This window comes from Anser cygnoides, chromosome 1, assembly GCF_040182565.1.
Source record: "Anser cygnoides isolate HZ-2024a breed goose chromosome 1, Taihu_goose_T2T_genome, whole genome shotgun sequence".
In the NCBI taxonomy this organism is placed as follows: domain Eukaryota; kingdom Metazoa; phylum Chordata; class Aves; order Anseriformes; family Anatidae; genus Anser; species Anser cygnoides.
Window position 1 is genome coordinate 166,832,699 of NC_089873.1, and position 27,646 is coordinate 166,860,344.

The following is a 27,646-nucleotide window of genomic DNA, read 5'->3' on the forward strand; positions in this document are numbered from 1 at the left end:
CATTAACAATTTGACTTCTTGAAGCATGAAGCTGTTGGCATTTTACATCAACAAATGGAATTAATATTCTTTAATATAAAAATACAAATTATCCTAGTCTTTAAAGTAAACAGTTAGAATGGAAGTGCCCCATGATTTTCTTGGATTTGATCAATTCTTAATAACTAGATTGCTGATAACATAATGCGTTATATATACTATATCTACTACATCTACTATAATATTTTTAAAAAAGACTTCTCAAAATGTTTACATAATCAAACCAAACGTTTCCTTTAAAAGTTAAATCAGCAACAAGGGGGATTTTTCATAACTTTAAAATGTTTACTATGCAACTAAAATTTTAAAAATTAATTAATTAAGATCTCATTTTTATAACTTTTCTGGAGATATTAAAAGCTACAGTAGACTAGAGTAATAACTCAGAGCAACTATATACACAGAAATATTCACCATATTGATTGTTGTTAATAATCAACATTTGATAAGAACTGATGGAAAAATTTATGTGAAAATCTCAGTGAGAAAACATATATATGGAATTTCATGGCTCAAAAGTAATGGAACACACTGCAAAATCAGAGCATGCTGTACCATACCTAAAACAATTCCTTTATTAGAAGCAATTCCTAATTTAAGCTACATAAGGTACTCTATCTCTAATCACACACACAAAAATCTGGTCTTGAAAGCAAAGCCAAAACTTACTATTAAAATTAATGGGATCATTCATAAGCTGGGACACAAGGTAAAAATGGCATTGACCCTCATCATGTTTTGATTTTGTGGAGTTACACTGAAGCAAAACAGAGACAGGTCAAGCGCTGGTGCTGTATGTAAAACACTGTACTACCTAAGGATAACAGCTTCCAAGAAACCAAAAGAAGTACATGCATATTTTAAACACCGTCCATTTTCATAACTCCACTATGAAACTCAGTTTGACAGAATTCTGTAACATGGCAACTTACCTTCTCTCTAACAACACACATGAAAAATGTTTCTTTGCTATATAAACAGAAAACAATAAAGTCATAAACAACTGTATAATATTACTGAGTAAACAAATTATATTTGAGTTGCAATCTAGGCTGTTCATCCACTCAATTAGCTTAAGTTTTATATAAGCCTTCCGGCCAGAGACAAAAATACCTTTTGAATTCAAAGCTAAAAAATAAACTGAATTGCATATATACATTTATTTGAACACAGGTACTGACTACATGGCTTCAACAAAATCTCTCCATTGAGAGAGCCAAAAAATTGGAGGAGTATTTACAATACTGTCAATCCAGTAAGTTCAAACCTGCAGGTCAGGATAAATCTAGGGTCTTGTGCTGTGCCCTGTGCCCCTGCACCGTCACCATGTCCTGCCTGCATACCAGTCAACAGCCCTTTCTTGCTGACGTACTTTCTTTTGAGAAGGAAACCCAAACTACTTCTATGGTACATTCTGCATATGGTCAGTTGCACAGCATCTACGCTTAAAAGAAAAATGTCTTTCTCATGAGTAAAATGCACAACCCTGCATGGGAAATACAGGTATTTAGTTAATCACTGGGGAAAATCAAGAGTGCTAGAAGGGAATTCAAAATCCACTCCTTACTGTAGTCTAAACCAGCTAAGAGGCATCATCCAACTGAGACATATCTAAAAACTCCCTCCCAAAGATATGTTTTTAAACCTTAGTTTTAGATTCCTGTAAAATGGTGATTCAGAGTCTGCGAACTCCTCCTGAGGGTATACGTATGCCTGGGAACAGGTAAGTGGCTAATGTGTTTGAAAACACAGACAGAGTAAGGAGATGTAAGTTCCCACTACTTGCTGAATATTGCAATTTTGAGGACATTTGCTTAAGAAGTGGGAAATGTGGGCTCCTACTACTCACTGTGTAGATCTACTCAGGTTCTTGGAAAACCCAGAGCTCCTATATAACAGTTTTAAACACTCCCAGGTGGACAAGAGGTGCTATACACCCAGCTGCATCCAATGCTATGCTGCCACTGTGCAGGGATGGATCTCCAGGTACCTAAGTTTCAAAGCAAAGCCCAAGCAGATCTTGTCTCTCAACTACCTCAGTAGCTCTCCAGCAGAAGGAGCTTAGAAGTATGCTCAATCCTTAGGCCTGCATCACTTAGCCACTCAGTTATTGGTAGAAACTTTGCCATCAGCACAGATTCACATTTCATATGTTTAATGCACATTTTCACTCACATTGAATCTGTCATTGTCCAAAACTATTTCCCTGCACTGCCATGCCCAGCTCACAAAATGCTCTTGGGGCTTGTTTGCTGTTTTTGTCCCTTGATATCTTGTTCAAGAGAGGCAAGCTACCTCATTTTCCCCAGATGCTATGATGACAAAGATAAACTCTGTAACTGTAGATCGCACAAGTCCATAAACAAGGGTCTCCAAAATAAAACTTTGTGTATGCATTTATCCTTAAACCTTAAACCTCCATAACCAGACTGCAATGGTTGAATAAATAAATGCCAATATTTTCCTTCAGTTTTGTTTGTTTTTCTATGCTAAATCATATGACTTCCTGAACTCTTAATGTAGGTTAGCTAGTGAGAAATTACATGTCAATTAAATGTTTTCGTTTGATTGCTTTTTGCAAGAATGCAATTCTGCTACAAAATTTTACGTTTTCACAGTGTTTTTGGTAGTCAACATATAGGATTGCCACGTAAAATAAATAAATAAATCAAAAAGAGAGATTAAATACTCTTTTTACACAAAGAGCAATCCAAATCAACTTCAAATGCCGTGTCAAATGTCTGAAGAAGACAACTGCCACTATGGCTAGACCACACAGTGATACATTAGGAGGAGCTCAGAGAATTAATAAAGATTGCCCACTTTCCTCTAAGCCTAGGAAAACTGACAAATAATGTTAGTTTTAAGTGTATGTGAGACCTGAAAAAGCTTGTTTCCCAATTCATTCAAATAAAGCAAGTCTTTTTTGAAAAATAATGTAAAAGGATTAAATAGTAGTGTAGTATGAGAAAGCAGTTCTGTTGGTTTGTATTGGTTTACTACTGTCTAAATATATCAAACCACAGCAATTCATATACCTCAAGATCTGCCCCCCACAAAGATAGCATAGGCCTCTTTTAAAAGTACAATCAGAAAGCGTATCTAAATAGCAGTATTTTCTAGAACTTTCACCTAGTACAGCAAAGCAATGTAATCAACAGCATGTGTTTGGCACGCTGCAACTGGTGAACAAAATATAAATCTAAGACTCGGGAATGCTATACTTTGTTAGACATATTCCAGTTGTGCCAATTATTACCTACCAGTATGGGCAGATAAGTTTTCTCTATTTTTCAAGACAGATGAGCTACTCTATTTCAAAGTAACTTAATGAAAGGCTGATCTGAAAATTGTCTTTGGACACATTATATACCGGAAAAATGACTACGTTACATTCCAACTGCAGTGCACTGAATTGCAGAGAGTCTCTAACCACCGCTCCCCAACTCAACTTGTTCATAAAAATGATTTTTTTGAAAGTATTCAAAAGACTAGAAAGAAAATGGAATTGAGAGGTATGAGTTACACGCCTCCTACAAAAAATCAGAATACCTTCCCTTGTGAAAACTATGTGCTTTGGATGGTTAGTTGTTTGCTGTTGTTGTTGTTGTATGTTTGTTTGTTTTTCTTTTAGTTTGCCTCTTCTTCTTAGGTGAACTTTTAACCACCCAGTTATATAAACAGTCAAGTACAGATGCTTCATGAAAAATGTAATTGTCTCAGCATTTATTTTCTTTCTGGGCACACAACACTCCCTGCATGCACAGGTCCAAAAACAAATTTTCAAGGAAGGGGTAACAGACAAATTTGGCTTCCAAGTTTCCCTTTTTTGAGAAATTGGCCAAATATGGTGTTGAAATACTAGACCTAAGGCATGACCTAGGGCCCAAATATCTGTTCTCTCCCCAGCTCCCATATTCAGCAAGTGCCGTTTTATATAAACTGCTAGTCTGATGCATTTTCCTTCTGTTTAGTGGATTCTTAATCAGAATCATAAGTATACAAGCTCTCACATTTCAACTAATTTGAAACAAGATTACCTAAGCAGAAGACTAATTCTCATGAGAATTACTACATAAGGTAACCTGGAACAAATCTATAGCCCCAATCTCTTCTGCCAAACTATAATAATCTCATTCATTAAGAAGGGTGTTTACCTCACTTAATGTTAAGAGTCTTCAAACAAGGAACTAGGAGCTTCCAAAATAAGGAATTCTTACTAAAGGACACTGTGAATGCTAAAAATTTATATGGGGAGACCACACAAATTCACTCAGGAGGAATCCACCAAAGGTTAAATGATTACATCTAAATAAGAAATCACATCTGGTTCAGTCAGTCTCTGTACTGGAAATACATTTGTGAGTGTCAGGGAAAGCATGTATGCTCTTTCACCTTGTTCTTACTCTCTTCTATTTATCTATTTATGGCACTTTAGGGCACAGGAACCTGTGTCATAGAGACACAATAAAGACGCTCTTATGTATAGACATTTATGGCTGACCTCGTCACCACAGGACAGAATATACCCAAAAGAGAAAAAGCAGGGCATGATTCACCTTCTCTCCGCTTTAAGAGGACAAGAGCTGTGCCTGTTTGTCTCCACTGACTACAAAGGGAGCCCAGTGTAACTGGCTCAGATACAGATCTCTGCATATATTCAAAAGAAACTAACTCTGACAACATTCATTACAGGGAACAATAAACAGAGCTTAGAAGCAGATTTCAGAGACTGCCTTCAGTTTTCCCTTTTTCAAAGCAAATGAAAAAGACAAGTCCTCTGTAGCGCTAAAGCACAGCAATGCTTGCAATCATCCAACCTAAACAGTTTTCACAATTCAATTAAATTTGTTGCACATCTTTCTTGGCAGCTTGAAGGGGAAGCCTTGCTACCTTCCTACAGGATGATGCTTTACCCCAGCCCTCCCCATGCCATCTTCTCAGCTGTACTGGTACACTGTACCAGCAATTAAAACTGTCCTTGCAAGACTTCATGCTCAATCAGACCAATTAATTCATCTTTACTAAAATGAAATTTTTGTAATTATATTTTTTTTTTAATAAAGAAGAGTTCTTTGTTCCAGTTTACCAGGAAGATGCTGGCAAGTTGTCAGGGCATTCAAGAGAGAGATGGAGAAGCAGAAAAGAGCAGCAGGAATGTGGGGCTGGTGAAGTTACCATTGCCTCCAAAAGAAATGCTTGTCAGAGCAGCTCTATGAAGTGCCAAAAGGAAGGTGAGATGAACTCAATGTCTTACAATAATTACTTACTTACACATATAGCACAGAGCAGAGTAACATCATTGGCAATTTCATCATATTTTGATTTTAACAATTAGCATCCAAAAAATGTCATGTAATCATCTCAGCTAGCAGATTTGAAAGGGAAGCAGTTTCTGCAGGCAAGACTGAAGTTAGAATAGGATGTGTATGCCTGCTGAAGAGAAAGTGGGTTATATTTCCATATAAAAAGATTAGAGGAAGACACAACCATAGCAACATAAATTGTCTTATTCCACATGTAGTGGATCGACGAGAGACTTGCCGGTTTGTCTACATCACAGAGCGGAGCGTCAGAGAGCCCAGAACATGAGGAGACTGGTACATCTATCTACCTAGAGAAAGGTAAGACCATGACAAAAAACTAACACCAGTTCCACAATCAGCACAGCTTCACTAGCAACTAACAGCATCCAAACTGGCCAGCATAACTAATCTGGTCTCACATAGTTCAAATAACCTTGCAGAAAGCTCCACACAATACCAATTTATGACTGGTGTCTTCATTCCTCTAGCCTGAAACAGGTGTCCTCACAGGGGCATTCCCATTCAGTCTACAGAATGGAAAAGCATCAGATTTAAGCAGAGCAGTGTCAGAAGATATGGCACACATATCATTTTAACATTCTGAGCAGAATGATCAGTGTAAATCACATTTTTCTCCCTATCCATTTAACACTGCCTGATAATCCAAAGGGAAAATGCTTTGGTTGGCACAATTTGTGAAATAATTTACATATTCCTTTCTAAACCACAGGTCTGTCACTGATTACTCTAACATGACCATTCTGAAAAAGACATATTCTGTAACATCACCATCAACAAAATCAGAAATCTCATGCTTATTGCATAAGCATTGTGAAGGTGATCTCAGCTTTTTTTTTTTTCCTTTGGATTCATTAGGTTTGGTAACAGCTTTGTCTATATTTCAGTTACAGTGTGATACAGCAAAATCTCACAGAATACTATGGGAAACATATCTGCAATCACTCAGTGCAGGTTTACGTGTTCCATTTGCCACAGTTCTCCACAAATAACAAAAACAACTAAGTCTTGAAATGAAAACTGTCTTTTAGTTTTTTTTCTTTAAATGCTGGCTTTCAGGTCTGAAGTGTCTCCCAGGTCTGAGAAATAGCCCGGCTGGGTCTCAGCACATCTCTTCACTAACCTGCTGCTTGCCAACCCTGGAAATCTATGTATGCCATATAACTCATACCACTCCCACGCAGTGGACATTTGCTCTGCAGAGCAGCACAACATCCTCTCTGAGGTCTGAAGGAATCATGGGAATGTCTGCAGATAAACAAGCATCCAGGATTATGCAGCTGCAGGAGTCATCTCCACAGCCTAGATAATTCAACACTTGCAGCATCCTCATCAGAGATACTTTACCAGGATGTAGCTCTCATGCAGTAGGGTTAGTAACTACCAGTTTGAGATGACTGCAGCACTATCACCACAGTTCTGTGGAGCACAGCATTATCAAAAATAGATGAAGAACTTAAATCTGTTTTCTCTGACTCAGAACTTCCACACCGTGATTGTCCCTTGGAGAGGTGCTTTTGACTGTAAAGGTATCAACAATGTGGGTTTGTGGAAGGGGAAGGAGATGCTATCTAAGCAACCTAACATGAAAATAGACTGTTGTAGGGTTTGTCTTTTGCATGTTGTTCCTGTGCAAAGCTTATATAGTATTCACCAGAATAAATACAATTAATATTTCCTATTTCTACATAAAATGTATCAAGTTATGTAACCAAGTTTCAGGTACACTGTAAAGAAGCCAAAAAAGTTTAAAGTCTAAAGCCAGGACCATAATCTAACAAAGTCATTAAAAATAAATAAATAAATAAATTAAAAAAAATTAAAATAATAATAATTTTTAAAAAAAGCTAATTAAGCTGCCTTAACCAGAAGAGGAGATGGAAATTCCTTGTGCCCCATAAGAAACTCCTACTATCCCAGTACCAGATCTCAAGGACAGATCATTCAATTTTGAGACAGAAAGTAGTTACCAGGATTGCTATTTAGAGAGACTATGCAATTCACTCTGCAGAAAGGAGGTGGGAAGCAATACCTCTACAAACCTTCCAAGGCACATCCTCTTGAGTATGCTGAATTCAACACCCTCACTAGCCAAGATTCTGGATCAACGAAGAGGAAAACTTTGTATTATCTATAAGCATAATAATGCACGTTAGGGCGGGGGGGGGGGAAGGGGTGGTGGTGTTGCTAACAGTATTGGCCCATGATTAAAAAAACTGTGCACTTAAGTAAGCACTTCATCATCCTAAAAAATATCTGGTGATAAAGTCAACTTAGGAGAAACCTGACCTGTCATTCCTTTGGACATGGTTACCTATTGTTCAAAAGCAGGCTTTCAAGCTGCTAATCCACCTGGTACATACATTGGGTATGAGACTTCTGTTATAGGTTGTCATGTTCCCCAGTCACACAGCTGTGTCCCTTGGGACTACCTGGATGGGGGGAGTTTGCCTCAGTATCCAAGGGGAAGGAGCAGCTGTATCACATCCCCTATTCACATGGGTGTCGCATCCACCCATGTACAAGACATGGAGATGCAGTGAAAATCTTTTTCAGCTACAGTAAAAGCTACTGACAGCTGGCAAATGTAAAATCATTTTTGGACAATTCTCTGTCAGATTACTCCTTAAGCTACAAGTTATGAGAATGACACTTTCCATGGGCATCTTTCTTGCAGCTCAAAGACAGTTGCTTCCCAGAACCAGTCTACTCCATATATCCACTCAATTCTTTACTTAATAAAGACCAAGCAGACCACTGGTGAAAGAGTATTTTGGCAATACAGTATTGAGGGACTTCTAAATGACTCATACCATTGAGAAAATTTGTTCTTTATGTCCACACTCTACAAGCATGCCATGAACTAAAGAAGTTATAAGAATAAAATGAATTTTTTCCAGAACAACTATATGAGTATACCAGAGGCTCCTTCCAAGGCAGGTCACGGATTCACATTCTTTTCACATTCTTGACAAACGAAACTATGTTACATTCAGGTCTCCAGTGCAGACCTGACCTTCCTGACTGGCACAACTGCAAGAACACCATGCCTAGCTCTGTAATGTGTATCAGAAGAACCCCACGGTGTCTAGTCAAGTTTTGCAAAGTCCTCCTCAAGCAAAATCTCTGATTACAGGCAAACTCCAGAGTTTTAAGCAGTTTGTATTAATCACTGCCAGCTAACTCAAGAGCATTAATTTACTGTATTTTCAGTGACATTAGAAAGAGTAAATCCTGAATCTTAGTTCATCAAATTTTAGGCCATAAAGAATAAAGTTTTCAAACTCCTTTCAAAGTTATTTGATATTCATCTCATTAGCAACCAAAATACTTTAAGGACCTAACATAAAGATATTGCAATGACACCAAAGTCAGTTAAAGGCTTTTCATGATTTTAGTAGTTTTTAGATTAACAGTCTGATTTTCTACTACTAGAAGTTTTCTTCTACTTCTATCTAGGATATGAGATATAATTACAAAAGCTTATCATAACACCAATTTTTTGTACTATTTACTTTTTTACTTCCCTTCCTGCCTTAAGATTAGGGAAACATTATTAATGTCTCAGGTTAATTTTACAGTGGTGGAAGGTCTGCTTTCCATGGATCAATTCCAGTTTACCACAACATACATAAACACTGTGAATTCATTTTATTTGATAGCTGAAAATTCTTACAAAAGCAATGGTATGGAAGCCAATCTGAATTTTAGCCACATAGGAGAGGAGAAGTGGAGAACAACATTTTGAAAAACGCAGTGTGCCCTTCATCTTTAATAAATTCTGTTGTCAGTATTCAGCTCAACTAATTTTCAAAGTTCATATTCGACCCCCGTCTTACCGAAACAGCTGTGCTCCTCTCTGTCCCTTCCAGCCGCTTGAGAAAGACAGCATGAGATGAATCTTACTCTGGGGACATCTGTTTTTCAGCAGACACCTCGGTCCCTGACTAGAGATTTCAAGCCTGACATTTAAGAAGGTTTAAGTAAAGAAATTTGAACCTTATCTTGAAAGCACTTTAAAGCATGTTTAACACAGAGAAATACAGACATATATGGTAGCTAGAGATGTGAAAATTGAAATACTAGGAATATCATGACATGTATTTAAATTGGATCCAAGGGACCATGTATATATATCCATGTATATCATCCATGCAACATTGCACTGCCATGTGTGGATTTACTGAAGCTAGACAGGTTGTATATATTAGCAGGAGCAAGTCTTATGGTATACTTATGTTTTGATAAAACAACAAGGAGCAGTGAGATCTGTGTGCTCCATATATATGTTTACCCTTCAAGGCAACCAAGAACATCAGAGGCTTTCATCTTGTCAGCAATCTGCTTTCTACATAGCAAAAAATTATAGGTGCCATCTATATTCTTAAATCCAGTCTGAGAAGGAGGCCTGTTTTCAAAACCAGCAAACCTGGTAGGGCTTTTTTGTGCAGAAATAAGTCTCTCTAATCTCTAGCAACTGTACATTAGACGGGTCCAGTTTACTCAGCCAGAAGCAGTTTAAAATGTGCAACGATAGTACTCTTTTAGAAATGTTGTTTTCAACCCCCAAGAGAACAACAGCTGCTTTGTGATCTCTTGAGTCTTTGTGTCTTTGTACTGGTAGGTCTACAATTGTCAGTGCAATCATGTTTCTCTTCCTGTGAATTCAGTACAGAAGTCGTTGCAACCACAGCAGCCACACAAAATTTTGCTGGACAGGCTCCCTTTCTGCAGCTTGAGTCTCAGGTGCTGAATAAAGGAATGGAGGAGACAGTAATGAAAGAGCCATTCCAACAACAACAAGAAAATCACATCAATTGAAACTCTTCACAAATATGTAAGAATTACGGCGAACTGTATAAACAAACAAACAAACACAAAGAGCTTTCATGCTCTTCTGTTGAAGCTCTCCTATTCCTTTAGTCTATTCATTGGACTAGAGGAAAAGCAAAAAAGACTATGACTGAGCAGTTAGCATACTACTCCAGAGAAGGTGCCTAGGGTTCCTCTCTACTGATGAGAGAATTTCATTTCCACCTGCCACACAGGATATAAGACAGTTCCAAGCAGACGTATACTATACTGTTAAGCAGACACACTAACAACAATTAAAATCCAAGTCAAACAGTTGGAATTTTTTTTTCTCAGAAGAACAGCTTGCTGCATGAAAAATATAGCTAATTTGAATTTCCTGAATTTAAAATGTTGGTAGCATGTGTAATTCTTTTTCTTTTGTACACTGACTCTTTCCTTTACTTTCAAATGGAGCCCACCATCTCCAATGGAGGTAAGGATAACAGGTAATGAACCTGTTCTGTAAACAACAGACTCATAGAAGGACAATTTCACATCCTTCTCTTAACAGTGTAAGATAATAATTACATACAAGATGGAATCTAAATATATGTGTCCATCCAGATACAACTTTCTTCATCATACCACAACATGAAAAAGATCAAATAATTCAAGCATTAACCCTAGCTATGTTTTTTCTAACACTACGGGTTAGTCACAAATCTCGCCTACATCCAAGAAACACCCTTAAATGCAACATTACAGTTTCCCCTACAAATGCATCTACCTGCTGCCTTTATTTACATTTTAAAACTCTGGCAGAAGGGTTTCGCAAGGTAGCCTCTCTAGCTACATTTCTGAATCTGACACTGTCTTCTAAGATGTCACACTTCTCTTTCTTTGCACAAGTATAGCCACTGCCTATACCACATCAGAGTAGAAAAGCTAAAAGTTAGGCTCAAATCAAGGTTAAAAGCAGTACTACCCTCCAATAGGCCTTTGGATACAGACAAAATTGGCTTTTGGATACATACAGCAAGTGTCACAGTGACAAGCTTATGAGAAAGTGTTAACCCTTTTACTCAAAGCAGAAAAAAGATATAAAATCCTTCAAAAAATAAAATATATTGTAAAATATGGCTTTCATCCAAACAGGTCAAAAAACACTTAATGCTTGGATTAAGAAAATTCTGATACAGGTTTAAGTGACTGATAAATGTAACAGGAAAGTATTAGGAATATACATCCTACTATAGAATTAAGGTTCAACACCAACCCAGCATCACAGTAAAAAGCACTAACAAGATAGCTACTTCTAGAAAAATGAGTAAAATGACATACAGATATTTGATATAGATACCATTGTCATCATTATTATTGTCTGTGGGGTCAGGACTTCTGTAATGACAATTTTTAGAGAGACTACTCTCTTCAGACTCCCAAGAGAAAGACTGTCTACTCCTGGCACTAACTCAGAGCACGTTGCTAAATTTAGGCTCTTCTAGAGAGATTTCAGACACCTCTCCAGAGACACCCTAAGCAAATTTTGCCTTGTCAGTACTTCCTGTAGGTACCTACACTGCAGTGAGAACTGAACAGACGTTTAACAAAGAGGCAATCCTTGCTTCTTGCAAACAAGCAACACAAGTATAAGCTGACAGAAAGGAGAGAGGAGTGTAACACTATCAACAAAGAGTACAGTGCAACAGAGAAAGCATGAGAATAGCACAAAACACAATAGTCAAAGGACACGAGTTACAGAAACACCATCAACACAATTATTACACTTCTGCAACACCTTTCTTCCCAAGCCTTACTCTGTGGGATAAAAGGCACTCTACAGTATCTTTTTAAGCATTTCCACCCCAGAACTAGTCAGGTCCACAATAAACAGAAATGAGCTTAGACAGCAAAGTTTAAGATGCTTTTCCAGCTATTCACTAAAAAAAACATTTATTTCATCAAAGTAATAATTTCAAACTTATCAGCACCCACATATACCAAAAATAACAATATCGTTTTCTTGGAATAAGTCCAACACAAGCACATATGTGCCTCCTCACAAACAGACTTTTTTTTTAATATTTATAAATAAAGATTAATTTGTAATTACAGTGAAGTATTTCAAACCCACTATTTCAATGTAAGTTAAGAAACAATTGTGAAACACTTTTAATGCTGAATACACTACAATACATGAAGCAGAAATGACAAAAAGAAACTTGATGACATCATGGAGAAACAATGACTCCCTCCATCACTTTATCCTGTCATATTTAGTGCTTGCCTATAAATCACTCTCTCCCCTGCTTTTTCTATGTGTTAGGATGGAGGAATAAAGAGCACTAAGAAGGTTTGGTAGTGTTTTGCTTGAGAGATGTGGTGGTGCCTAGTGACAGGACAAGAGGCAATGAGCACAAACTGAAACACAGGAGATGTTGTTTGAACACCAGGAAACACTTTTTGACTGTGAGGATAACTGAGCACTAGTACAGGTTGCCCAGAGAAGTTGTGGAGCCTCCCTCCTTGGAGATCTTCAAAAGCTGTCTGGACATGGTCCTGGGCAGCCTGCTCTGGGTGTCCCTGCTTGAGCAGGATGTTGGGCCAGATGGGCTCCAGAGGTCCTTTCCAACCTCAACCATTCAGTGATTATATGAATTCTAGGGAGAAAGGACCTAAAAGCATTAGGATGTTGAACCCAGTCCTCTCAATTTTCAGACAACAACAGAACAGACAATTAAGCTGATATTACCCATACATTAGGGGCCACAAAACCTTTTTCTGCTCCCTTAAACTTAAAACATATTATGAAGCAATAAACATAACTAGAACTCTGTGTGGAGCCAAATTGTCAAATACCTTTAAAATATAAAGTCAGATTAAAATTCTTAAGACAGCACTCAATACTTCCCTTTTACTAAGGCCGTATACTATGGTAGTACCCAGAGTCCAATGAAACCGGTATTACATTATACAAGCTACTCCTGAAGGATATAATACATTACAGCCCCTGTCCCTAACAGCTGACAGTCTGAACACCACTTTTGTTTCTGACACAAATCTTTACATGGCTTTGAAATGACTTTAAGAAAAGTGACAGACAGTTAATCATATCATAGGATCATAGAATCACAGAATGGCTTGTGTTGGAAGGGACCTCAAAGATCATCTAGTTCTAAACCCCCTGCTGTGGGCAGGCATGCCACCCACTAGATCAAGTTGCCCAGGCCTTGTCCAACCTGGTCTTGAACTCCAGGGATGGGGCATCCACAGCTTCTCGGGGCAACCTGTTCCCATGCCTCACCGCCCTTACAGTGAAGAATTTCCTCCTAAACTCTAATCTACATGATGACCTAGAAAATGGTACTAGAAATACCAAATATTGGTGCAGATGTAGCAAAACACAGACCGATGTGCGAAATGTGACTAGGCATAAGTTGCTTCCTTGGCATGAAGGCAATGGTTAAACAAAAAAAAAAAAGGGGGGGGGGGGCTGGCCATATGCAAACAAGCTGCTGCTCAGCACACCAGTCTAAGTCCTGCACCTGATTACCACAACATCTTTCTACTTCTTATTGAACTCTTCTCTTTTTCTATGCAAAGGGTTTTCTCTGTGCCATGTGTGAGTGTGTGCATGTGTATGAGAAAAAAAAATTCTAGCAAGCTTCGAATCACACTAGCCAGTGGGCAGGACAGGAGGTCTGGGAACCAGCCACTGAGCAAGTATGGGCCTGATCCTGCAGGCATTTTGGGTCTAGGCCAGCCAACAGAAAGATCCAAAGATCAATTTGAGATGCAAGCAAAAATCAAATCAGACTAGCCAGTGCATAGGACTGGAAGTCTGAGGACTGAATAGTGGAGGGACAACTACAGGCCAGTTATCAGAGAGTGAGGGCCTAGGGTCATCATTGGAGAGACCACACAGGCTTGACAATGTTCAGCAATCATCTGTACTTCCATTCTTCTGCATTCCAGAAAAAAACAACCCATAAACAATGTTATCATATAGACTTCTCAAGGTGAGTATGATACCGGCTCAGATAGCTAGATAGTCTTGTTTTACATACTTTACACTGTAGAAGTTGTAATGATTGTTCAAATTCATCAGTGAAGGTGATCCAGTACCACTTACGAGTTTTTTTTTTTTCTTTAATTATTATTGTGGTAACCAAATAAGCAAATAAATAAATGGTGTCTAAGCTTTCAGCTGAACATCCCTTTAAATCAATCAATAATCCTTATCAGATTTCTGTAACATCTGTCAAATACTTCAATAACAAAATAAAATATTCAAGAACATGTGGTAGTACATTTTTGGCATATTTTCTTATGATTCTTTAAAATTAGTATAAATGTAATTGTTAAATTACTGTAAATGCTTTTCAAAACAAGAATAATCCAGGATTCAATTTTTTTTTTCTGATAAAAAGAATTTTTTTGTCTTGCAGACAGACTTACAGTACTTTTCTCCCTCAGTCTTCTCAAAAGTGTGAAGCTTTTAATTAAGTATTCAATTACAGTGTTTGATCAAGCCACTTTCAAAGACTAAGAATGGCTTAGTGACCCCTCCCTCTTGCCTCAAAATGAATATTCCACAATAAAACCTATTCTGTAATCATTCATTTTAAAAACAAATCCCACTCTAGAAGTAAATTAAATAAAATGTTATTTTAGAGGAAGTTAATGAGAGAAAATCATATAAAACACTCAGGAATATAATTTTTATAAAATCCTATGTCTCCAGCATTCTAACAACCCGTCTTGAAAAATTAAAAAGATCAAACAAATCTAGTGGGGTTCTGCAGGGCTCCATTTTAGGCCAGTTCTGTTCAATCTTTTCATAAATGACTTGGATGCAAGACTCCATGGATCCCTTCCAACTCAGGATATTCTATGATTCTATGATCTGTGAATGCCCATGCCTCACTAATATTCAGATCAAAGCGTACTGACTACATTCCATTGTTTGTGTCAGAAAGTTTTACTGTATTACAAGAACATTTGCACAAAGCCCAATTAAAAACTAATTACTGGTCTACATGTTGTAATTCCATAAAATGTGGAGACAGATATACTGGATGTGGAACACTTGGAAAAGAAAGTGCAGACAATCAACTTCTTTCTAATATATTAAAATATGAGTTTAGCTGCTGAGAACAAAGACTATATGTCATATTTACAAGCCTGTGGACTATATCCTAGAAGTAAAACAGCTCTCAGAAGATAGTTAGATGTCATGGCACAGAAGAATCTGAACAAAAGATGCAATGCTACAGACAAGAAACAAAGTGCTCCCTGAAAGTCGAAAAAAAAAAAAGAAATAATATCTTAATAAATAAGCAGTGCTACCTCTATATACCACATGGGGGAGGCTCATCTACATCCTGAAATGTTATTTCCAGTTCTGTTCTGTAGATATCAAAAATTGGCAGTGAAAGATAATGAGAATTAAAGATAAAAGCTATAAGGATCATTTGGGGACTAACAGTGAGCAAGACACATAGGCTATCAGGAGCAAAAAATTATACGACAGCTTCCAGAACAGTCTAGTTTTGAAAATATTCTCTTTCCCATTGAAAAATTATCCTCAGAGGATGAATCACTAAGTGTATCCGTGCCCATTAATAAAACCTTGTTTTGTTTTTACATTCTATCTGGGAAAGCAGTTTTTTACCTTGGAAACAAGAACACTGATTAGTAATCCACTAGATAACAATAATAGTGCCTGTATTTTTAGGATAACTGTCAGGGATGATGCTACTACTATTGTTTTTAGATTTATGCTACCTTACAGCATTCAAAAATGGGACAGATATCTTCTCTACGGAGGTAATACCTAACATGACTTCTCTACAAACCTTTAAATTATGGACTTCAGATTGCAAATTCTGCACTTTCTCATAATTATAATGACAACTAGAACTCAGTTCTAAGAAAGTATTTAATTATGAGTCACATAACAGTCAATTCCCAAATATGAAAATAAATTCTTAAGTAGCATGCTTATTATAATTTAATAAAAAGTAGATGTCATATCTAAGAGCCATATTAAAAAGACAAGGGATATCTGTGCAGTGAATGAAGTGAAGTGTCTTCTATGAATTTGTTGTCATAAAAACTTTTAACCAAACACTTCTATCTTCAAGTGCAGAGTAGAAATGTTCCAGTGCAAAAGAGAAATATTCTATTTGAAATGCAAGCACACGCTTCCAAGTAGAATATCAAAAATGAATTTTTTGCAATTGAAATATACAAACCATCTTCAGGAGCTGTGTTAGAAAATCCAGTGACAGCAGCACTTGCAAAATCTCTAAGAACTGCTTGGAATTATGCAGGTGTTACAAGGGGTTATTTCAAATAAATGAAATCTAACAGCAAATAATTCTTACAAATGTATATGTGTGCTCTGAGCACTAAACTTTTATTGTGGGGAAAGACAGCTATACATCTTTTCCTGGTCAATGTCGTATCTCCCAAAAAGTACTCAGATGCTGACAGGAATTACAGATACCCAGCACCTTTTGTTATAAGAATCGCATACAGAGAGAAACTGAATCAGTCTTGCCAGTTCTTTCATTCCTTCTAGAGCATTAGAAATTGTATTATTTATGATGGAAACAACAATCCTATCGTTTGCAAGCTTCAGGACATTATCATTTGCTACCCCAAAACCATTTTATGTAAAATTTTAATCTCCATTACATGTGAAAAATAAGGACAAGAAAGCTGTATTAGATCTTCTTAATCCAGTCCTGAATGCCATAACATACATGTGTGATGCATCAACGCACACCAAATAAACAATAAAACCTTGCAGTTCAAAACCACCACTGGATTCAGCTCAAGGATACACAATATAAGCTTTCTTCCATTTATAGTATCTCCTGTTTGCTTCTGCTGTTAACAGACCACAGTGTAAAAGTTCCTTATGACTGCAATTTTCAGTAGCTATGAAATGTATTTTATATCTTAAAGATGTCAAATTAAATGACTTCAAGATGAGCCCTTGGGAAGGGGAAAGAGAATTAGGTGAACAGGACAGAACATGGACCAGTTCTGTGTAAGCACAAAGTTTCTCATCCAGGTGAAACATTCTCTCTGGGGCCCTATCAGCTAAGATTTTTTTTACAGGTAAAGAGAATATAGTTCTGCTGAATTACATATTCCCCCACCTCCACTCCACCCCATTTTTCTTTCATGTTTGTTATTTGTTTGGACATCAAACTTAATTGACGTGACATTGGGATCCAGCACAATAAAGGCTAAAATTTCACTGATGAGATTCTTGGGTTTTGTGAAATCATAAACAATGGGAGAACTGACAGTGGATCTGTTTTACAGCATACCATATCCATGGACAACATTATGGCATCCATCTTGAAGTATGTTATTTACTTTATTAAACGAAGAATAGCTTAACCTTAAGGCTATAAATTAATGCAGCCAATTGCAAAACCTACAGACTTCTGTTGCCTACTCTTTTGAAACATCTGAAGAAGCATTTCTGAATGAAAATTCATCTAAGACAAACTCTGAATCTAACCAGTATTTCATATTCTCCAAGGAAGAACAGTTTTCTGTCTGGCAGGCTGAACTGGATGAGATATGGTTTGAAGCTCTGCATAAAAGCTGAGCTCCTACTGACTGACTCCTTGCTAAGCCTCTTAACTCCTCAGTTTATCCGTCTGGCTGCTCCACAGCAGTTTATAGAAGCAAAGCTACATAGTGTAGTTTCAGCCAGGGTGTAAATCAACATCATTTCATTGATTTCAGAGGAGTTATACCAACCTGCAGCATCTACGAAGTTTACATACCACATCTCTCTTCTCACTGGACTTAACACTGACATCTCCTAACATCTCCAAGTATTACAAAGAAAATACAGAAGCTCCACCACAGCTTTAAGACTATTATGTGATCCTGTTGATGTGAATGAATCTCAGGAAATAAGATAAAAAGCAATACTAAAAACTAAGGGACAGGGAATTGATTTTGCACAGAGAGCTGCAGTAAACAAAACAAACCAGAAAAGTTTCAAAGAAAAGATGAATGAAGAAGGCTAAAAAGAAAGAAGTGATCCAGGTCAGGCCGTAAAGAAAAAAATAAAATAAAATAACAATACCTCATCACAAATTGCTCATGGAAAACAGGAAAAATTCCAAGCAAAGATCTTAACATATGAGGTTACATTTAACTTTCATCCTCCTTAGAGCTAGCACACTCAGTCCACAGAAGTAGGGCTTGTAATAAGCCTAGTTCATTATAAACCAGATATAAGCTTTAATTACTTATTGGTAGACCGGAGGAATGATGAGAAGCTTGTCACAGTGCTTCACAGAAGAACCACCTGCAGGATACTACCACTGTGCTCATGCCCCTAAAGATTTATTCCAAGATGAAATCTTATTTCCACCATGAAACACATAAAACACTTTTTTTTCCACTAGAAAAGAAACAGGCTGGTAAGCACAGCAAGGTGAAAAGTAAACTAGCATGATTCAAGTGAGTCTTGAGCCTGAAAAATCAAGTAGTTATTATTTTATCACCTAGGATTGCTTTGACATAAGTCTCTCACAAGACCTTTAGGCTTGTTATGAGATATCCTAATTTGGGATAGTTCACAAAGCAAATTAATATTTATATGAAGATCAGAATGTAATGCAATAAGGAAAACTTACATGAGCAGGAATAAATGAGCACAGATTTACAAGTTGCAAGTAGAGAACATGAATTAGTTAAAACCCAGAAAAACAGCCTCATAAAATTTTACTTTTTTGGTTCACAGCTCTCTGCGTGTAGCCATTCAGATATGCTGACCTTGCAGACAAAAATCAATTTTCACTGCTTTTTATTTCTATGTGCACTATAGTGCTTAAAGAGCTATGAGAATCTAAACTGAATTAATTTTTTGCTGATGCATCATGGACAAAATTACTAATCGAATTCTACCTATAAAACATCTCGGGAAGCACAGACTAGTACATTATAAATGTTTTTTCACTACATGTTTGATATTTCTCACATACATCAGTGTTACTATTGACTGTGCCAAACAGAAGAAGCATGACTAGATTTCAAAATCCCTCTAAAATACCCTTTCAGGGCATATAGCTAAAGGGAGAAAACACTGTTCAACTCACAAGTATAAAGTTTGAAACTTTAGTACCAGAAAATAAAAATGCCATTCTTATTGAGTCACTTGTTAAAAATAGAATAAAATTACATGTACATATTTATACATGTATGCTTACTGACTGAGTGGACAGCAAAATAAAAGAACAGGAAGGTCAGATTGCAGAAGGTTTGTTGTACTTTAAAATTGAATTAATAGATTCTTATAACAATCTCATATTTGGTTTCAAAACCGGAAAAGAAATAAATAATGTGAAACCAACTTCTACAATGTTACAGTAAGAAAGATGATGTTTTCTTAACCCACACTATTTATAAAGGTACAAGCAATAATAACTGAACTATTAGAATCATAGAATCACAAAATGGCTTGGGTTAGAAGGGACCTTAAAGCTCACCTGGCTACAACCCCCTGCCATGGGCAGGGTCACCTTCCACCAGACCAGGTTGCCCAAAGCCCCATCCAGCCTGGCCTTGAACACTTCCAGGGATGCGGTATCCACAGCTTCTCTGGGCAACCTGTTCCAGTGCCTCACCACTCTCATACTAAAAAATGTCTTCTTAATATCTAACTTAAATCTGTCCTTTTTTAGTTTAAAACCATTACTCCTTGTCCTATCACTACACTACCTGACAAAGAGTCCCTCTCCTGCTCTCAGTTTAATATTAATTCAATACTAGTTAAAACAATTTTACCATCGAATTGCTGCAGTAGAAACATGAGTCCATTCCCTCCTTGAACATACTGCTCCCATAATGGGTTTTACACAAGGCATATAATTTCTGAGAAACTTTCTGCAAAGTCCAGGAAATTCATGATGCCACAACAATGACTAAAACATAACAGATCCAAGTGACCCATGGTCAATATGTCTATGGGACAAATGTCACTCACTGTGACTTCTACATAGAAATTATACTGATAACCATAGAGTGATTTAAATTCCAAACAATAAAATTGCCTTTCTAATGCCTTTATTGTCTATTAAATTTAAATACCTTGAAAGGGAAAAACAGGTTATGCATTCCTCTGTATTGTTTCTACCTTCACAGTATGGATTTGATTCAGTTGTCTGTACTTAGATGCACAGGCCTGTATCAAGATGCCCTTGGGAGGCCAAAGGAGCAGCAGAAAAGGCACAGAACCTATGGAAAGTCTGTATCCTTCCTGAGTCATCCAGAGGCAACTGAGGGCATCTTGAATGGTGCTAAATGCCTACAGGAGGCAATCTGAAAGTAGACTCTACACTGGGATTCAGCTCCAGACTGGGACACCCCACACAACAAAAATGTATCTTCAAGTGGGTGCCAAGCACCCGTTATCATCAATGGACTCATGAGAGCCACTGCTTTCATCCTCAGGCCAACACCTACACCTTATCCCTTGAGCAGCTCCCCAGCTTCTTCTGACTCTGGACAAGACTTGCACTGATTGCAAGCACGGGCATCCAGTTCACACTGCAAACACATGATCTCAGTGGTCTGAATCAGGAGCCAAATTCCACCCTAAAGTTAGGTGGGATGATTACCAACATGTGGACCTCAGTTTCACCTACCTAACTATAGGCAAATGAGCTCAACTGCATATTGCTAGGACAGTAAGCGTTGTGGGGTCTTTCATAGTCAAAGCAAAGAGGCAGATACCTTCAGAGACTGATTCAGTTAAATGCCTGTTTTTGGATAAGACTAACCACAACTTCCTTTATCCTCCAAAGCATAAAGGTACCTGCTCAACCTCTTTTAACACGGGCTGTAGCTGACTTATACAACCATGTACTCATATTGCCATTGGCTTTATTTCCTTCTCCTGTCATCTTCCTATATTTTCATTTGTATTTTCTTTTCTAGTGACTTATAAACCTTAAGATAATTCCTATCTTAATCACTTTCTTCAACAACACTTATTACAAGGTTAAGAGAACTCTAGATGATAAAAGAGTAAAAATAATGGTGGCTGATACTTATTTAGAACAAAATTCAGTACACTGAGATACAACTAAGTTCACTGGCACTGAACAGCAATCTGATTTATCCCAATACTCAAGTCTACCAAGAGCTCAACAAAGCAGTGCAAGCAATCAAGTTATAGATTCCCTTTGTCTGTCCTATATTTAACAAAGTCCTGATAATTTTATTAGATGTGGATAAAAATGCACTTAAAAATTTATTACATCTTGATAATTTTGGTTTTGCATAAAACCAAAAGCACTGTTTTTCAAATCCCAATGCCAGACCAATAGTAAAGTTAGCATCAAATTTTTCTTGCAAAGAGGTCCAACAATTCCCATTTTAAGAAATATATGAAAAATATCAAATATAAAAAGTGGGAGTTATGCAGCAGAAGAAAAGAATAAGAAAGAGAATACTTTTAAACCTACATCACCAGAAAAAAAATAATAATAAATTAACAATTGTTAGCATCCATGGAGTGGAGGAATACTTGTGTACACAGGAAAAACTGCATGTCGGCCACTTCTGGAGCTTGCCGAACACTGAACACTAGTCAAATGCTAGGCCAAAAATGTCAACTTACTAGCAGAGAAATTCAAAGAATAAGATTACCTTGTTCCAATCTAAAGCATAGGGAACGTTTTGCAGCCTCTATCTCAGGACTTGGATGATCCAGAACACGTCTGCACCACTGCAGAGGACTCAGTGATTTCTCTTGAAGGGTAAGAGTCTTGGTAGGCAAGACATACAACCTTAACCAAAATACACACAAATGTCAGCAAGATATGCAATACTTGAAAGTTTACTTTTGTATTCTCAGTTTCCTGCTCTCTAATAATTTATAACACTGCAAATCTGTAATGCACTAATAACAAAACACATTTCAAAATAAAACTTTAAACTCGTTTTCTTGCATCCTCAGAAAACTAGGTGACAAAATAAAAACTATACAGGTCCAGAACTTCAAATCTAGGTTCTATTAGACTTCTTCTAAAAATCTTGCAACACATTATTACCACCGTCAGAATTTCAGCACAGCCCAAAGTTCAAATGCATTAGGTGCTCTTACACACCAAAGAAGCTACCATTTTTTCCTTCTATATTTATCTTTACTGGAGATTAGATCATTTCAGCATTTGATTTTACATTCGAATCACAATTTCATTGTTATCCACTTCACACTTTTACCTACAATTTAATCAACTTGTCAGGATGCTGATTATAATGTAATTTTTATACACACTATCTTCTCCTACTTGTACAGCAGTCAATTTTTTTAAAATTAGAAAACATCCATTGAGAAACAATGAAAACCTCATTTTGATATTCAATTCCTGTAGGGAAAAAACAAACAAACAAACAAACAAACAACAACAAAAAAAACTATGCAAGAACTAGTACATATGTGTTATTCTCAGACTACAACAGGCAACTAATCAGATGGTCAAGCACATTAGGAAGCCAGGTATCAAAGCAGATTGCATGGGTAAATTCTTGAAGCTGGGATCTGTGCTGCTGCTGCTGTCTTCATAGATTAGTGCGTCAGCTCACCTGGGAGAACACAAATCTCCCAGGATGTAAACTATTATTAGCCACCAAAGACGGCTTTCAACTCCTTGGCCTTACCACTTCTGATCAATGTGACTGCAGACAGTCTTAGATTTTTGGCACCAAAACACTCCACAGACTGCAAAGGAATTTGGCATCCAAATAGGGGTGAAAAAGGCAAGACAACAACAACAACAACAAAGGGATTGGGCTCGTTCAGTGCCCACTTTCAGGCTTTCACCTTTAGGGTTTTGGTTCAACAGCTATCCAACCCTGAGCGTAACTCTTCTCCCACGTCTGCTCAGTGTCTTTTTTCTGTGAAGTGAATCAGCACTCCCTGTCCAGCTCACAATGAATAAATCTCTCTGCAATCAGTATCTCCCTTGGCAATCTCAGCAGAGTTCAACTGCTGAATTTCTCTGAGGAGAGGACTCATTTCCCCTTGCTTCCTTGCAGTGCTTGGCTACACATTTAAAAAAATTATCCTGAAAAAAGAAAAAAAAAAAAAAAAGACCAAAAAAAAAGCTTTGAGCTCTCCTCCTAACTTGAGGAAGTGTTTCAAAAGCTAAACATCTGACTGATGAATTCTCAATGATCAGACATGTAAAAAGCTGAAAATCAAAAAGAAGTTTTGACTTGTCTGCAATGATGCTAGTCCTAGTTTTTGTAACTGCAGTTAAAAAAACACAGAGGTCTAAAATTAGTAAATCAACAACTAGGATACACAGTGGTCTCTGGCTTTCCAGATATCAGTTTGCTTTGAAGACATATTACAAAAAACCCCAAACAGCTGACATCACACAGCTGACCATTAATGGACAATGATGGAGATTCAGCCTTGAACAAAAAAATGCTGAGCAGCTAAAACAACTCACTCTTAGCAGAATAAGTAAGTTATCTAATTCTTCCCACAGACACATACAACCATGACATGTTGATAACTTTCGACCTCAAGGAAGCATTTAGGATTGCTTCCAGGGTGCAAATCAAATAGGACCTTGATCAAGATCATCACTATGTTGAGGCACATAAAATAATGCTGACTTTGTACAGCCCTGAAACATAAATAAGTGGGAACAACATTTTGTTTAACAGGACTGGGTCACACAAATTTGACATTCTACAGCACTCAGTGTGAAGGAAAGTTTAATCATTCCTGCTCATTTGTCATAAGCGATGGGTTACAGGACTGAGGTGAGCATTCAGATACTCAGATTCAAGGCAGGTCCAAAAATCCCAAACAGCCCTGCACAACCGATAGTGCACACAATGAAGCAGCACTGAGAGATTGCTATTCAATTTTTGGATGACTCTTAATTGGAAAAAGTAATTTTCAAAAACTGAGGCACAGCATTATTTCATACTGTGAAGTACACATAACCAACATTCAAGAAATATTTATGGTGTTTGGACTAATTATTAAATCCTTTCTCTGCTACCAAAATAAGGATGTTTATATGCATCTCAGATGCATTACACTGTATTTTATTCTAAGCTGACATAAACTTCTGCTCTATTTAAATACTGTAACCATTCTAAAAGCTATCTTGAAGCGTTGATAGACACTTAAAACAGGTATTTAAATATGGATAATACACATTTTATTACTGACACTTTAACACAATCGGGTATCAATTATGCTTAACATGGTTACGTAGCATGATTTCCATAGTAATTCTGCAGGATGTGGATAGCTACTAAGATGTCTGCATGCTTTGCTGAGGCGAGTTTTGAGGCGCCAGACTTTTAAACGCATTGATATCTTTAGTCTGTAATGACCCCTTCCGCTTGTTTTCAATGAATCATTCCTCTAGGTCGGAGTGTCTGAGAGCGTCTGGACAATCAGACACATGGTCTGATTTTTTGGGTGGTCCTTTAGGGACGCAGGAGTTGGACTCGATGATCCCTGCGAGTCCCTTCCAACCCGGATATTGTATGAATTTATGAAATCTATGAAATTTTATTTTCGGCTTTGTTATTTGCCGTTCGTTTCTGCATCGTTCTAGGCACTAACGCACTAGCACACCGCCATGTGTCCTGCAGCAACACGAGACGCACAAACAAGCCCTTAGATCAATGCCTAAAAGACAAAAGCCCTCCCGGCTCCCTGAAGATCCGCGACAATCGGGCCGGGGCTGTAGGACGGGGAGGCAGCGCTGCCCTGATAACGGACCTCCCGATTTTCATTCCTTATGTAAACCGGAGCCCGAAACCGGGCTGAGACCCAAAACCAGGCGATCCCCGCATCCGCAGGGGTTAAAGATGCGCAGACCCGGGTGGCAGCGACCCCTCCGTGCCGCCCCGCACCCGCTGCCCCCCACCCGTGCCGGGAGCACCACCGGCCGTGCCCGGAGGGTGGGCACAGAGCCGTGCCGAGCCGTGCCGAGCCGTGCCGTGCCGCGGGGCGAGCCGCACGTACCACGTATCCTCGTCCTGCCCGCAGCATCCATCCTCCAGCTCCAGCACCGCCACCTCGTCCAGCACCGTGGCAGCCCCCGGGGCGCCTACTTCTTGCCCCCCGCCGCCGGGAGAGGGCTTGAAATAGGCGAGGGGCTCCTGCACAGCAGCGGGGGGCGCCGGGCTGGGCACGCAGGGCGGCACGGGGGGGCTGGAGGGGCGCAGCCCCCCGGGGGCCAGCAGCAGGTGCGGGCCGGGGGTGGCGGCGGCGGCGGCGGCGGCTCGGCTGCGGAGCTGCTCGTTTTGCTTCTCCAGCTTCCTCACCAGCTCCTGCAGCTTCTTCACCTCCAGCTCGGCGCTGACGGCCGGGCCGGAGCCGCTCCCCTTCACCTCCGCCATCATCGCCGGCTTCAGCAAGGCGGCCTCCATCCTCCCTACCTGCTCCGCCAAGCCGCCGGGGGGCAGCGCCCGGCACCGCGGCTGGGGTCGGGGCTCCGGGGGGGCTCCGGGGGGGCTCCGGGAGCACCGGGAGCACCGCGCCCGGGGCCCTGCGCTGCGCTGTGCGCGGCGAGCGGGATGCGGGTGGGGTCCCCTCCCCTCCCTTCTTTCTCCTCCCCTCCTTCTCCCCTCCCCTCCTTCTCCTCCCCTCCCTTCTTCCCCTCCCCTCCCACGGGTGGGGTCCCCTCCCCCGAGTGGGGTCCCCTCCCACCCCGGCAGCCGCCCGGCGATGGAACAAAGAGGAGCCCGGAACCCCGCTCTCCTCCCCGGCTCGGGTCCGGCCCAAGGGTGCTGCCCCCTCCCCGTGAATCCGGTGGTGGCGGGGCTGTCACTGTGCGGCCTGAAGCGGGGCGGGAATGGGGGTCACAGCCAGGGGTCGTGTCGGGCCCCCGATGCAGCCAAAAATGCCAGCTGGTGGCTTCGAGACGTGCTGAATGCGGGTTATGGGTTCGGGAGATGCACTGCTGATGAAACAAGAAGACCGGACAATGCATACTAAAAAACTATATGGGGAAATTGGTGATGGGTAGGAGAACCCCTGGGATGAAAAACAAACAAACAAACAAAAAAACATGTTGAAAGGATTCCCTTTAACATAGTCCGCATAAGCAGCTCAATCTGCTATCTTTTATTGTACTTCAGCTGAAAGAAACCTCCCTTTGCATCCCGTCTGATTCAGTGTCACGCAGCTCAGCCATTACACACCCAGGTCTGGCCCTCGTTGGGTTGATTTACACTTACAGGGGACAGCCTCCTGGGTTTCTTACAGCTCCGACACGAAATACAGACCAAAACTCCAGGAAACACGTGGATTGCCAGGCCAGCCACCACTGACAGATGTCTGGATCAGTTCATTGCCACCCAACTGCTCAGCACCAGCCTTGGACAGAGTAGCAGCAACAGCAGCCAGCACTGCTGTCAGTGTCCCTACCCTATCTCAGGTTTGGTGTATAAGGAGGGACAGGCTTTGCTTTGATTCTCTGTCCAAGTCATAAGTAAACTTGGAAATCATCCAGCCTGTCCAAGTTTCCCCTCTTTTGTTTATGCTCTTTGAAAAAGCATCCTTTTTCTACACATGGATGGGAAAATGCCACTATTATTCGGTAATCTCTTAAGCACTCTTACAATGTAAGTAATAACAGCTAGTACTACGAGAATGGCTGGAAAGGAAGCCAGAGCAGGGAACAAAGCACTGACTTCAAGATAATACAACTTTTAACACTGAAGAGAATACATATAGCCCCCAGTGAAACAGACTGCAATCAGACAGCGCTTAATCCAAAATTTTCATTTGGTCTCGTCTGTCCATTTGGAAGAGAGAAGTAGAAAAATGTTGAGAATGTAAAAAACTCCTGGCCCCAATTCTGCCACGCATCATCAGAGTGAGTAACCTAATCCAGTTTCCACTACTACAGATAGCCATAATCTTTATTCCCCTAAGGAAAAGAAGAATTGAGCTTCTACATGTTTAGCCCCAGGCAACAGGCATATCTCTCAGGTCGTTATCGCTAATAATGGTACTAGTGCTAGTTCTTGGAAATACATATGCTAATCCATTAAGATTGTAAAGTGATAATTAGCAGCGTATACCATATAGAGTTTATTGGACATCGGTAATATACAACAAGAAAAAAGCCAAGTTTCTGGTAATGTCAGTGCCTGTGATACAATCAGGCAGAGGAAATACTCAAAAGAAATTCAAAATGGAGGAGGTTTTTTTTCTCTTTTAGCTGGACAAAGTTAGACCAACAAAACCCAGGAAACAGGTATCCTTTTACCTATATGGTGTTTTTTCATGTTGTTAGCACAGGCTTAGCCTCAAGGAGAATATTAATTATGGATCTGGAAACAGTATTTTGATCACTTTGCCAGCTAGGTTTGCACTGAAGAGCATAAAACCAATGTCCCAGGCATACTAGCAGTCACATTGTCCTCTTAACTGCCAGAGCAGGAACATGGCGGTG

General features: G+C 39.2%; 1 protein-coding gene across 2 annotated transcripts in view; it reads right to left on the bottom strand.

The window, feature by feature from the left end:
* SLAIN1 (SLAIN motif family member 1) overlaps positions 1-25,615 on the bottom strand; it is a 52,011-nt gene extending 26,396 nt beyond the window's left edge. For both annotated transcript variants that reach the window (XM_048047483.2, XM_066987256.1), the window contains exons 1-2: positions 25,207-25,615; positions 21,852-21,991 (exon numbers count right to left, since the gene is read on the bottom strand). In XM_048047483.2, coding sequence (XP_047903440.1) covers positions 21,852-21,991; positions 25,207-25,613 — 547 coding nt within the window. In that variant the 5' untranslated portion in view covers positions 25,614-25,615. The remainder of the gene's footprint in view (positions 1-21,851; positions 21,992-25,206) is intronic.
* Positions 25,616-27,646: the final 2,031 nt, after the last annotated feature.